Source organism: Gasterosteus aculeatus, chromosome 4, assembly GCF_964276395.1.
Source record: "Gasterosteus aculeatus chromosome 4, fGasAcu3.hap1.1, whole genome shotgun sequence".
NCBI lineage: Eukaryota > Metazoa > Chordata > Actinopteri > Perciformes > Gasterosteidae > Gasterosteus > Gasterosteus aculeatus.
This window is the reverse complement of record NC_135691.1, coordinates 33,304,251-33,318,102: the sequence shown is the minus strand read 5'-3', so window position 1 is coordinate 33,318,102 and position 13,852 is coordinate 33,304,251. Positions and strand designations below refer to the sequence as shown.

Genomic DNA, 13,852 nt, shown 5'->3' with positions numbered 1-13,852 from the left:
GCAGAATAACTTACGGGATACCAGGTGAAGCCTGTCGAGAACAATGGCACAAAACGAACCTCCGAACGGCTCCTCTGCTCAATCAATAAGCTTGCGGCCGAGTGACGGGATCATCAAAACGATAAAAGTTTATGTTCATTTAAAAACAACGTTTATTTGAATCCTTTAAACTGTATTTCTTGCAGAAAGCGTAATGGTTCTATTATCTGAGCGTTCTGCGGGCCTGGACAATTTCAAGGTAGGAACGATTCGGCCGACTCCATCTGTCAATCAATCCTCCCCAGACGAATCGGATCACAAAGGAGCAGAAGAGCCGCGGTAGAAAAAGAGAATCCAGACGATCTGTTCGCCTTTAGACCGCTTGGAGTCCTCATTTCAATTTTTCTGTCACGCTTTACCGCGCTGTGATTTATTCATTAAGACGTCGAGGCCTTCCACGTGGGAAGGAGGAGAATCAATCGAGGCGGCAAGAAAAACGCCTTTTTTATCCGTGGATGACTTATTCGGTGAAATCAACTATCAGATTCAGGAGACTTTCTCCTCTACCTGGGAGAGGCATCTTTTATTCATACAGTAAAAACAAGGTTTAAAGCAACCACTGATGTATTATAGTGAGGTTGGCCAAAACAACAATCACAAATCAATGAAATTGGATAATTCTGGTGAATTAAAATACAACGTTTTGAAATAGTTTTAACGGAACGATTGACATTTCTGTTTGTGAGATCCTGTTAAATCAAAAAAGCAATATTCTAATTGCGTTTCTCTCTTTCTCTTTGCTATATTTCTGCAGACGGGGTGGAAGGTTTTTATAAACATTCAGTTTTTCTTCCTCTAAAGCGGCAGTGTAGTTTCTGACATGAAGCTTAATGATCAGGCCAAAGCTGTTGGAACGGCTGCTGCCAATGTGCATTTAGGTATTTGGAGATCTGCTCTGAGAAAATGCTGATTCAGGATGGATTCGCTCGAGAAAAAAGCGGGAATCTTCAGAGTAACTCAATGTGCACTTAAACCTGAAAACAATAAAGCAGATAAAAGCACGTCATTCGAACTGCCTCTGCCATGGATTCCACCACACGCCCGCCAAGCTGGGTGACAGTCCGACCCAGCAAAGACGGAACGGGTGGACGGACGGATCCTCCATCAGCCGAGGCGGGCTGGCAACAGGTGGAGTTGGAACGCGTCGTGTTGGAATGTCGGAGACGACGTGGTGGGAGACAGCGTGACGACTTGTGAGAGCAAACCCGGGACGCCGTACTTCAGCATCTCGGATGATCACCTTCCAGTTTTTTCATTTCACTGGCTCCCCGTCTGGTGATACGTTTGAGTCTTCCTCCAAACCGCACTATTCTGTTAAAATATTTGTTTAAAGTGCCATTTTCTATGGGATTTGGTAACAAAGAGGCTCTATGAAAGGCGACCCTTTTTCTGGGGGACAAACAAAAAATGTATTCAACTTCACATGACAAAACTTGAAGGACGGAGCTCTTTTTATTCAGTTTTAAACTGACTGCTGGGGGGGCGTGGAGAAGTTTAATCCACGCTGCTGCAATGAAAGAATGAAGAATAACATTCAAACAAATGTTATATTATCTATCGTCCCGTTAATTGAATAATCTCTCAAATGCTCGACATGTTTCTCTTGGATTCTCGCAATACCACAAAAATCACGTCCACCGGATCCCGAGATCACTCATTGCATAAAAATCCATCAGGCTTCAAGTGCCAAATGCGTGATTTGTTGCTGCGGGCGTCACCATAGAGACAGTGATGTATTCTCTGTTATGTTATGGGTCTTGACAACGGTGCTTTTATGAGAGCTGAACATCGCGAGCATATTTAGTATAAAATATCTGCTGTGTCCTGTCCAAATAACAGATAATTCAACCGTGCTCTATGCCATCAAGGTAAGAGGCAATATAGTGGAGATGAATACGACCTCTACTGCAGAAATCAATGGCTCTTCTTGTTTCAGTCTAATTCAGTTGCTGGAGGTCATTTGATCTCCACCGTCGGCCCCACAGAGAAACATAATCGTGGTTGAGTAAAAGGAATGGCGGAACATTTTTACAGCCCCAAATATTATATCACTTTAATCACCTGAGAGCCAGAGAGGAAGTGCGCTGAAGGGGAACATCACTTTCTTTGCAGGGTGAGATTAATCCACCGGGTCACATTTGTGAGGAAAACAACGGCCTGTACGAGCGCTTCACGCGTCTCTTCCCACGACACGTTGGGCCGAGCCGACTGCGGGAAAGCTTCCACTGCGCGGAGCGTCTGTTAGAGTAAACCTCGGCTCCACGGAGCAGCACGCCGACGGAGGAAACACGTTATGTAAAAGCGTTGCTTTTATTGAATCATTTCGAAAGTGTGTTCAGGGCGCTTTCCCTCTACGAGCTTAAGCAAGTAGTTTTTAGCTGCGTGAGCCCAGTGAAGGAAGAAATACTTACTCATCAAGTACTGTGTCCTGCATTCAAAATGTGTAAAAGTACAAAACCAAAACTACACAAGAAGAAACCAACCTGTTGATAAAACGCATCAATACAGAATCCGTTTGATCAAGGTGAGAAAGTCTAAGCAACCGAGGGTAAAGACACTTAAAAGGCCTTGAATGACATCCAACATGGTGGTTTGTGAATATAATATCAAGTTTTAGGTTTTCGTTTCATGGATTACAATTGGTAAATTCTTGATTTTTTCCTTTTATTTGTCAGTGAAACCAAAATGTACTATGAAGACGTTAACAATGTACCTGGTTTTACAAAATATAGCACTTGGAAATCAGCCATGGCCATTTTATTGTTACTTTGGACTCAAACTATCGCCACCACACACACACATTTGTACAATGGGATACCCAGGCGTCCGCCGGGCAGGGAGGAGGTGTCGCCATGGCAACTGGTTCTCAGCGAAGGCCGCCGGTCAGCCGGCTTCTTGTTAAGAGAAGTACACCGGCACAGCCCTGTGGTGGGTGGGATGAACTCACACGAGGATGGAGATTTATTCATCCAACGTGGACGATAATAATACGAAACAATAATTCATCAACCTCAATCCAATAAAATTGGATTTACTTATTAACTGGCATGCATTGTATAATGATTCTAACTTCAGCCGAGAGTTTTTTTGACAATGATAAAATAGTACTATTTATCAAGTATTGAATTCACACAGGTGAGATATAAAATTACCAATAAAGAGATTTTATCCGACGCCCGGCTGGAGATAAAAATAAGTCGACCCTGGAGGACTAGACAAATAGTGGGACTTGTGTCTCACTTGTTATTCTTGGCAGCGAGGGAGGCGAGGAAGAGGTTGTGTATGTATGTGTGTGTGTGTGTGGGGGGGGAGAGGGGGGGTCGTTGACTCCATCGAAGCCGCGTCTAATTAACGCGGCGCGGTAAAGCGCAGCGCTTCATCGCGGAGGACATAAATTCCGCCGGCGGACAGATTTACATTGATTGAGCACACTGAGATGAGCCGAACACGCCCCTCGGGGTAATAAAGTGCCACAGTCCATCACCCAGCGGGCAGAGCGCGCGGGGTGACCGGAGAGCGATGCGGGGTGCGAGGCGTTCAGGGACGGGCGACGGATCGGCGAGTTTTGGAGATGCTGCGCACATGTGGAGGTCAATAGTGAATTATATGGTGCGGCAGAATGCAAAATAACGCTCTAAGTAGTATTTGTCCACTCTCCAAACAGCAATAAGTGCCTTTAAATTGAAGACATTTGGCAGTGATGGATTGCTGGATGGAACAGAGCCTGCAGATCCATCATCTTTAAACAAAAAGAGAAGAGAAAGTTGCAGATTTTGTCTGCGAGGGAAAAAAAGCTTATCCAAAATCTATTTAAACTTCATAAGATTTACTCAAAAGGTCTCTGGGGCCCCATGTGAGTTGCTTATAATTGAATCTAATGTGTCTGTGGCAGAGGGTGCACGTTTCCACGTAATCCAATATGTTTTCATGTAACATGTCGGGAATCACATGCAATGTGTGGCCGTGCAGCGTGCTCCGCTCCAATTATATTATCTTTATATGATGTCTGGCCTCAGTGGTTCTAAAGGAAGTCATCGATCACCCGGCCACATGCTGGACCTGTAGTTACTGTACAGCGGTATTCAACGACCCATTTCAGTGACTTGTTTACGACGTCTACAGCTGGAAAGTATTCTCTTAAACTGGTTATAATATCATGTAATGTCATTCTGTAGCTTTTTCCATTACCTCAGAATCTCTTCACCAATCTCAGTTGAGGGGAATTAGAGCATCTGGGCTTTGTTGATTTGTTTGTCTGGGGGTTGATGCAACTGTTGAGGGGGGGGAATAAACAAAGGGTTTAAAAAACATGTTTAACTACGTCTTGAATTTTGTTAAAACAGACCCCTTTACAAACAGACACCGTATGCAACACGTTAACTAATGAAAGGTTTATCTCATCCTAAACACGAATGTAAATGCAGCCATAAAGCTAACATTACAAGCTTACCACTGCAGCTTTCCAATGGCAGCATGAGAGGAGGTTAGAAGAGAGAAGCCCCCCCCCCCCCCGTCCATCACAGTGTAAGTAATATGATGTAATTGCAGTTTTACTGGGACCAAATCAATATCGAATGAGAATGAGCTTTAACGAGCAATTTATTGTGTTGCAATGGAACGGACACCGGGGGGTTATTCCGGCTCTAATGCTACTATAAAGGAACACAATGCATGATGGGAACTATTCCTTCACATGCAGGAGTCCTAAAATAACGTAACGTTTAGGTTTGCAGGAATATTTAGGAACCAGGAAGCATTTTAGAGGCATCGTTCGACGTTGATGGAGACTGTAATTCACAACCATGCAAACATTTTAGACACGGCAATGGAACCGTAACTCACGACGGAAGCATCAATTCACGACATGAGTGCAGCCAGAGGAGGCGATGAAGTATTAATGGTATTCGTTATTTTTAATGTATACTGACGCGCACGTGAATCCCATTTTTATGGTGATTTTTTTTTAACGATGCATCGGTGCAACATCATTCAGGCAAACGTTGCAATGTTCATTATATCAACCCAAATAAGGTCATAGGTGTCATCACGATTGACAATCAATCAAATATCAGCCATCTATGCACACAAAACTACGACTCACTGCATTGTGAGGCACGGGTGGGGGTGCGGGGGGGTGGGGAGGGGGGGGGGGGGGGGTCATCCAGCTGCCTGATGACTCACACTCTGCTGCGTGAGTCATCTCTCACTGGCGTTTACCACAGCAGCAACATGACTGATTTAGATGGAGAATATTAAGCTTTGATGTCGAAGAGCTAATCAGAACAGCTGTAGCTTCCTAAACCAGGAGGCACTGAAAAGGAAGCAGGAGATTTGTTGAAATAAAGCACAGGTTAAAGCAAGGGTGTCATTTCCTCCGAGCGTGATTTCATTCAAGGAAGCATGGTGACATTTTTATCATAATACTTGATTGATAAGTTGATTAATTGCTTGGAATTGCTGCCTTCCCGCTTTGTCCGCAGGCCAAAGAACCCGTGGCGAAAGAAGTGAAGATCACACAAAAATAGAACAACGTGGCTACATTGTTATCTCAACTGTCTATGCATGTTTAAAAAGCAAATGACAGACCCTTCGATCCTTGCATGGAGGTCTGGAATGTGTTGCATCTTTTGCTTGGCATTTATGAAAGCCAGTTTGACGACATAAAGCTATAGACTGTATCTATTTCAAAAGGGAACGAGGACCAGAGAAATAAAAAAGACCAATAGATGGCAGTATTATTGTATTTAAACAATACATCAAACTAAAGTTCCTTTAAAAAAAAAAAAGAAAAATCCGGTTGTGCACTACAATTGGACAGTTTACAAAACTAGACGTAAATAATATATATATATATATACATTTGTGTTTTATATTTAGCATGCGTTGATGCTGCCGCAGTCTTGGCCCTCCTGTATTCACTCCTGATATTTAAACCTTTGTGAGAAACTTTTCTGGTTAGTGAAATCAATATTATGATGAAGAGGAAGCGGCAGGATGATGGACATAAAACCTGAAGCATGTTGATCTAGTCGAGCGCCTGGAGGCCGACTCAGAAAACGTCACATCCAATGTCTTTGGGGCAGAAATAAGGCATTAATATGACTGGTGTTCACACAGGTTTGATACGTATTCTCTTATCAGCACAACAAAGTGAAAATGAATAAGTGAAAAACGTTGTGACTTTTAGTCCTTTACGGCCTCCGAGTGAGAGCCTGATAGTACGGTGCGAACATGGCGGTCCACAGCTGTCTCAGCAGCTGGAGGAGTTTGGAAATCCACACGAATGAAGATGGATGAGCTGACGGGGGGAGAACAGGAAGAACAGATTTAGCTCCAATAAAGAGGTTTCAAACGCTGTGATGAAACTGAGCTACAAACATTTTATTCCAACCTGCGTCCATGCGGAATAGAAGCATGTACAGGAGGACGGTGGCCAGAAAGAGTCCCCGGAGACGGAATGAGTCGCGGGCGCTCGACGACGCCTTTCTGCACAAAAACCTGAGCATGGCTTCAAGTTTCTGGAGTACAGATCCTGTTCAGCACAAACACAATCAGACAATCGGCATTACTTGTTTGTACTCATATGAATCAGTACAAAGCACGTCAAAAGGGCCGAGAAGAAGACCTCGACTTGAGACGGGACGTGAAGGGATCTCAGAGTTTGGACCGGCGTCGGGATTCAGGGGTGGTTCCGTATCCAGCTGCTCTTTTCCCTGCACAACGTCCAGTGCCGTCTGCCTCTGATCTTCCGTGAACGCGACGCTTCCAACCTCCCCGACGATCAGCTCCCCGGCCTCGTCCCTGCGCCCGAGAGGCACGAGGACGTGCAGGAGGTACAGCTCGGCCACCGTGCCGAACCCCGTCGCCGCGCCGTTGGACGGGCAGCGCAGCCAAACTCTGGCGGGCTCCCGCATCGCGGCCGGCTCTCCCACCGTGGAGTAAAGAAGTATGCTGCCACGAGAGACGAAATATACCGCATTTAAAAAAAAATGAAAATCATTGTTTCAGTTATTTATCAAGAAAGAATAATTTCAGCATGAGAAAGGCAAGACCAAAGGCCTGCTTGTCTTTTCAAATACTTAAATAATATAAACAGAACCACCTTTAATAAGAGGGTACCAAATATTAACTTATTAATGGATGGACTAAAAGCTTCAGCTCTTCTCACCACATCTGCATGATCTTAGCTGGTATTTTCTCCTGGTGCTCGTACTGCTGAAGGACCCACGAGAAGACGCCCTGCCACTGATTCATCTCGGCCAATGCTTGAATTCCAAGGATGCAGAAGCCAGCCTTAAAGTCGCCACATCTGGGGGACACAAAGCGCAGGAACACGCTCAGCGACATAAACCAGACAGGCAGTGATTAAAGGTGCAGTTGGACCTTCACCTGCTGTCCTCTCGCTCGACGTCGACGAGACTTTCCAGGCCTCTGTCGCACGTTTCGAAAGCCGCCTGGAAGTCTCTGTCGACCATCATCTGCTCTGCGGCGGTGTCCAACATGCTGGACATTTGCGTCGCAGTGAACGCGGGCAGCGGGCTGCAGGCGGGCGCCAGCCTGGATGAACAGTGGCTCATGGCCGTCACGTGTGATGCCGATAAACATGAAGGGGAAAAAAACTACTACTAAAACTATTTTAAAGCCCTAAAATATACCACTGAGCCTGTCTGGAGGTTCGATTTCTACATCGTCCTCTCCTCTGCGGTTTATTTACACTCCGTAATCCTTCGAGCTTCCTGGTTTGAGACCAACAGCCAATCAGACGTCAGGATCTTCCGCTCGGCTGTCGTGGCCAATCACATCGCAGCTTCTTGGAAGACGCGTCATAGATTTTTTTTCCTCTTGTAAACACGTGCGAGCAGCAGGTTGTGTGTCTACGGGGGACAATTGTTGGCAGTTAAATAATTGTTTTGTAAGTCGTTGCTTATTTTTTAACATGTTAAATATGTGTTGTATACTTTATTAATTTAACACGTGGCATTAGTTTGCTTTAAAGTGCGTACTTAAGCAGGTTTAGCTTCTGATAGCTAACAAGCTAGCGAACAGTTTTTTATCGTATCGTTTGGCTAGTTACTCACCTAGCCACGTAGTGTAACGGATTAATGACGCTGCATACGGTTATCTTATAGCTATGATCGTCATGTGAATCGTGTAATAACTTAATGTATTATGACGTTAGGCCAAAGACAGCTTTGTGCGAGCCTTTTGTAACGTTAAGTACCTTCATCGAGCTGCTATCTTGGCCGTGGAGCTATAAACTCATCACTTCTCACGTTTATTACTATTCGGCACTGCTATCTGACTACCGGTTGTTCCCATGAGCTGCATGTTCTCATACGATTCCTGTCCTGAAGCTTAAAAACAATGTCTTCACACTACCTCCAGGGGGTTAGTGCCCTCAGAGAAATTATTCCTGGTTTGGTAAATAATTGCATCAGAACGTGTAAACTGACTGCTGTGTTTGTTTGTTTTTTTTAGATCAAACTTAAAATGGCAAAAAGCCTCCGCAGCAAATGGAAGAGGAAGATGAGAGCCGAGAAGAGGAAGAAAAATGCTCCGAAGGAGCTGATCCGTCTGAAACAGGCTCTGAGTCTGGATAAGAAGGCAGAAGCCGTCATGACTGACATCCAGGAGATCGCCACTGTGGTGTCAGCTGACCAGATCATGGAGGCAGCGAGTGTGGCAATGGGAGAGGTCGCGGTTGGCGGTGAGAGGACGCACAACATGTTCCACGGGGGGGAAAACGGGGCTGAAACGGTTGCATACTTTTCCAGCTCAAAGACAAATATTTACATCATACACAAAGCATTAGACAGACATCACTTTCTAAATTCCTCATGCCGTTAAAATGTCTTTTATCATCTTCCTTATTTAACAAATTGCTGTCCCCTGTGTCACAGAGGGGAAGATGGACATGGACAGCAAGCGCAACAAGAAGACTCTGTTGGACGAACATGGTCAGTACCCCGGCTGGATGAATCAACGGCAGGCCAAGAAACTGAAAGGCAAGCGGTTGGGAAAGAGCGGCCAAGGCAAGAAGAAGAAGAAGGGTATCGCCTGGTGAACCAGAGGAAAACCAAAGACCGCTGCTTTGCCTTTTAAAGACTTTTGACGCAAGAGCAACTCAGTTCATGTACTCCGTACTACGCGATAAACGTGGAACTTCTCTGGTTGAATCTCATTCTGTTCAGTGGATTCTGATATTCATGTTTGTGCATCAGAGTCTGTTGTAAAAATATTTCAGTGCAGGAAAATGTTTGTCCTCATGGAACAGCATTTCTGGAAAGTCTAAACTAAGACTGAAAATATGATTCCGCTGGTCTTACTACATCACATGAGTGCAGCGGATTGTCATATCCTCTATTACAATGTAAGTCTACGGCTGGTTTATTACTGTTGTATAAAGCCTGGCCTGTGTGTTATTCCTAATTTTCTCCCCTCATCTTGTACTGGAATGTTTTTCCAGTATTTTTGGTGTATGCAAAATAATGAATGAATAAATGTTGAAGATAAACAACTTTATTAACATTTTTTCTTATTGAATAATAATTTTGGAAAGCAGAATGACGATTAAAATACGTTTTCAGTAAATATCCCTGAAGGTTGACACTGACACGTTGACAATACAGAGCAGTTTCCTACTAGAAGATTAAATTCAATACAGATTTAACTCCTTTTCTTTTCAATATGGTCCTGTGAGATATTACACAACCTCTTTTTTTTGTCATTGATTCTATAAATACAGCGCTAAAATGAATTTCCTCTGCTGAACAACCGGAGAAACGCGAGCGCTCAAGTGAAGCTCCTCGCTCACTGCCTCAGCTGAACGTAAGCAGACGGGAAAAGGCCGACGCGTCCGTGACACTGTCCCTTCCACCAGCCCTCGTCGATCATCTCTATGTGGGTGATGACGTCATCCGGGTTGAAGGAGATCTCATCGTCTGCCTCTGTGAGGGGAGGAGAGCGGACGGATGTCGTCACAGATGTTGAGGGATGATTATTAACTGTCAAACAACGAAGGACTTTAGACCGCTAAGGTGTTCGCACCTCCTTGATAGTCGTAAATTGCGACGGCCTGCATGCCGGCCGACAGGTCTTCGTAGTCGTTGTCGCGAGCTGTTAAAAAAGAAATTGAACAATGGAAACGAGCCGATGTTTCGCAGTCAAACGGTGTGGCCTTCGACAGACGGGTGACAAACCCGGCGGCAGAGGAGGCGGGTCGTCGCGCTCCTCTTCGTCCTCCTCTTCGTCCTCCTCCACAGGTGCCGGAGCGTCGAGCAGCGGGGGGGAATCCGAGCGCGGCGGCAGAGCGGGGGGCTCGTCGTAATCCGGTTCATCCTGGAAACGGCCCGGAACGTCTTTTAGTGACCTCAAATCCTGAAGGTGACCTGAGAGGTTTTCAGTACGACGCCTGTTTGCGTCACAGCTGAGGACAAGCGGCTGGTAGCGCCTCGTTTTACTAACAAACGTGGTTTAAATAGAGTCAAATCGTTGCTATAATTAGACAACATAAATTGATGTGACTGATTTTATATTGTAATCCAAAATATCACATTGATATATGTAAAATGCTCCAATATTAATACTCACTGCACTGCTGAAATAATCCACAACAGATTTACTTCTGTTCTGAATATTTCCCGCCTTATTAACGCTGACAAATAGATTATAAACTATATGCGTGTTTTACGTCTGGCTCCGGTATTTCCTGGATCTCTGGCATGTGGTGGTGGATTTCAGGCGGCGGCGTTTCATTCTCCACATCCGGGGCCTCGTCTTCGGCCTCATCTGGAAAAGACGGCGGCAGACGTTCCTCCTCTCTCCTGCTCTCCTCCTGCGGGAAACGCGGAAAGTCGGACAACGTGCGGGCCGATGCGTCCACTCAACGTCCGGGCGTCCTCGCGCCACTTCCAGTTACCTCTTGCCTGCGTGCCGCCACCTCTCGCTCTCTGCTCTCTCTGGCCTGTCTCCTCGCTCGCTCCCCCTCCGCCTTCTTCTTGTTCTCGTCGTCCGAAGCTTTGGCCATGTTCTCGAAACGCGCCTTCAGGTTTCCCGCGCCTGCACTCGCTGCACACGGCGGAGAAAAAACGGTTTCCGAAAACAGCACATGGGAAACCAGCGTTGGAACATCGCAGACGAACAAACTTACAGGCCTCTACTGCTTGCGTCTTTTCGTACGCAGAGGTAGGGGAGTCCATGTCGGAGAAGCCAACCGCGCTCTAAAAGAGGACAACGGAGAGGAGGATTTACTTTGGGAATCATTAGTCAGATGCTTCGTTGAAAATGAAGCGTGTTCAGTGCTGACCTTGTCCATGCGGTCCGCCTGGACTCCATAGCGACCCCCAAAACCTGCGGAATAATCTAAACAGAATCCATCCGATCAGCCCGGTGCGCGAGAAGAGACGCGTCAGCGCGTACGTGACTCCTCACCTTTCTGTGACTGGTGCTTCTCCGTCTCGCTCTTATAATCGTAGCCCAGAGCAGCTTTGTCCACGTTGTCCTTTTCGACGCCAAACTTCCCTCCAAATCCCTTTGAGTAATCTGAACGGCAAACCAATAAAGATCAATCCGATGGCGCGAGAAGAACGCGTCGAAAACCGTTACCGCTTGAACTGACCTTTCTGCGACTGGTGCTTCTCTGTCTCTCCCTTGTAGTCGTACCCCAAAGCCGCCTTGTCCACTTTCTCTTTCTCCACACCGTACTTCCCTCCAAACCCCTTTGAATAATCTGAGCGGCAAACGCGTGAAGATCAATCCGATGCCCGGGGAAAAAAGAACGTGTCGAAAAAAACGCCCACGTTACCGCTTGAACTGACCTTTCTGCGACTGGTGCTTCTCTGTCTCTGCTTTGTAGTCGTACCCCAAAGCCGCCTTGTCCACTTTTCCTGTATCCACACCGTACTTCCCTCCGAACCCCTTCGAGTGATCTAAACACACGTGGACGTTAAGAGAAATGATGTACGATGACGGGGGAGTTCTAGCGAGCGAGCGAGCGAGGCGGCGGGCGGACGGCTCACCTTTCTGAGACGCATGTTGCTGCACCTCTCCTTTGTATTCAAAGCCCACGGCTGACTGCACACAACACGCACACGTGGCATTTGAGTCCCAAACGTTACTTTAGGAAGTAAATGTCTTCTGTCTAAACGTTCCCACTTGGTTGCATCGCGGCCCCGTGTTGGCACGCAGGCGCATTTACAAGGTCTTCTCACCTTGTCCACTCGGTCTTTCTGCACACCAAATTTCCCGCCGAAGCCCCGCGCGGCGTCCTTCTGGGAGGAGTGCTGCTCGACCTGCGCCACGTAGTCGTTCCCCAGGGCCACCTGGAGACGAGAGACGGGGAGACGGTTCGTCCACCAGCTGTACGGCGAAGTAGAAACAACCCGGCAGACAGCAGGAGAGACGTGTCACCCGGCGCCCTGTACCTTGTCCATCCGGTCTTTTTCCACTCCGAACTTTCCCCCGTACCCGTACGAGGCTTTGGGAGTGTGATCCTTCTGCTTGACCTGCTCGTGCTCCACGGTCACTTTGTCTCTGAGCTCCGCGATGCTGAATGAAAGTGAAGGGATTCATTGGCACCTTGCAAGAAGCAACTGATAGAGAAGCCTTAAAAAGTGCCTGTTGGCTTTTCGGGCTGGACAGTCGCAAGTCCTCTGCATGCAATCAGCACCACTGCCTTGAATGATGTCAAAGTGTCATCATATATTACCCATATTAGGAGAGACCTACTGCCTGAAAGCTTGTGCTCTGTGCTCTCACTTCCTCTTCCTGTTGCTACACAGCCCCCCCCCCCCCCCCCCCCTCCACCTCGCTGCAGAAACAGGGCCTCCCTTACCTGATGTGCTCCTTTCGCCCCGAGCCCTCGATTGTTTTTGCTCCCCACCTCTGCTCCTGCTCCGACACGTCGTTCTGGAAAACACAAAGTCAGAGACGGTTCGACTTACGCGGACGTCTTCACCCCCCCCCCCCCCACCTCCCTCAGAGCCGGACAGGTCTGCAAGGAAGTATACAGTACCTCAAAGTCGGGGTCCGTCTCCCAGTCGTCCCCCTCAGCAGCCACCTTCATGCTCACATCGTGACCCACGGCTGACTTCCACATCTGGGGGGCGTAAAACTGGGGGCGTAAGACTTATGTGCGACCACAAGCTGTGGCCACCATTTGCTGAAGTATCAAAAAGGAAGTTATTTCTAACATTCATTTCCCCACAATGAAGCTCAAACTACTTCATCGTGAAGTACGAACACACTAAAATCCTCCGGACAGACAACTTTTAAAGAGAAATACTCCCCGTAGAGCATTAAACCAACCAGCAAATTAAAAATAACTTTACTTATTGACTGAAGCACACAAAAGAAATCTCAACATGCATCTTATTAATGTTAAGGTTAGTTGTTTTGTACTATATTCCAGTCATAAGCTATAGTAACACAGAAGTAACATTAGACATAATGTTATGGCACACAGGTACAAGATAAGAAATGCTATGTAGTGTTATGACGTTGCGTCTGACTAAATCTACTTCCTTAATCAACGTAATAAACTTAATAAAATACAAGTAAGTACATTTTTGTGGGTGGCAGACTTTGAGGGAAAGAAACACAACGTTACCTTCTTGCTGTCAGGTTAATATATCCGCTTTCAGGTGGATTTTGCACCGACAACCTGAGCTCCTTCTTCTTCCCTCAAGCTGCGACTGTTGGACGCCGAACACGTGGACGCGGATCTCGCTCACGTGAACGCGCGTTGATGTATCGCTAAATGTAAATAAGTTGTAGTTCATTTTGAATTCAGAAATTCAAAACATAATGTATTCAT

The 13,852-nt window shown here is 46.4% G+C and overlaps 3 protein-coding genes across 6 annotated transcripts; 1 reads left to right on the top strand and 2 right to left on the bottom strand.

The window, feature by feature from the left end:
- Positions 1–5,762: 5,762 nt before the first annotated feature.
- pex26 (peroxisomal biogenesis factor 26) lies at positions 5,763–7,821 on the bottom strand. The gene is made up of 5 exons (XM_040175290.2): positions 7,429–7,821; positions 7,208–7,348; positions 6,665–6,990; positions 6,431–6,571; positions 5,763–6,337 (listed from the first exon to the last, which is right to left on the bottom strand). Exons 1-5 carry the CDS (start codon positions 7,614–7,616, stop codon positions 6,231–6,233), a joined length of 903 nt encoding a protein of 300 aa, XP_040031224.2. The 5' UTR covers positions 7,617–7,821; the 3' UTR covers positions 5,763–6,230.
- A 12-nt stretch (positions 7,822–7,833) lies between these two features.
- llph (LLP homolog, long-term synaptic facilitation factor) lies at positions 7,834–9,561 on the top strand. Its single transcript, XM_040175294.2, has 3 exons — positions 7,834–7,951; positions 8,518–8,746; positions 8,940–9,561. The coding sequence occupies exons 2-3, from the start codon at positions 8,530–8,532 to the stop codon at positions 9,101–9,103; spliced, it is 381 nt and encodes a 126-aa protein (XP_040031228.1). The 5' UTR covers positions 7,834–7,951; positions 8,518–8,529; the 3' UTR covers positions 9,104–9,561.
- On the bottom strand, positions 9,543–13,788 carry hcls1 (hematopoietic cell-specific Lyn substrate 1). Of its 4 annotated transcripts, XM_040175286.2 has the most exons (16): positions 13,646–13,788; positions 13,052–13,135; positions 12,872–12,945; positions 12,462–12,585; positions 12,249–12,359; positions 12,057–12,111; positions 11,856–11,966; positions 11,657–11,767; positions 11,470–11,580; positions 11,345–11,400; positions 11,189–11,258; positions 10,958–11,106; positions 10,730–10,873; positions 10,239–10,377; positions 10,087–10,155; positions 9,543–9,986 (listed from the first exon to the last, which is right to left on the bottom strand). In XM_040175286.2, the coding sequence occupies exons 2-16, from the start codon at positions 13,133–13,135 to the stop codon at positions 9,850–9,852; spliced, it is 1,545 nt and encodes a 514-aa protein (XP_040031220.2). In that variant the 5' UTR covers positions 13,646–13,788; the 3' UTR covers positions 9,543–9,849. The 4 variants fall into 4 exon arrangements, with proteins under 4 accessions (XP_040031220.2, XP_077956576.1, XP_040031221.2 ...); XM_078100450.1 differs by having other exon boundaries at positions 11,856–12,111; positions 13,646–13,785; XM_040175287.2 differs by lacking the exon at positions 11,657–11,767 and having other exon boundaries at positions 13,646–13,785.
- Between the last annotated feature and the right edge of the window lie 64 nt (positions 13,789–13,852).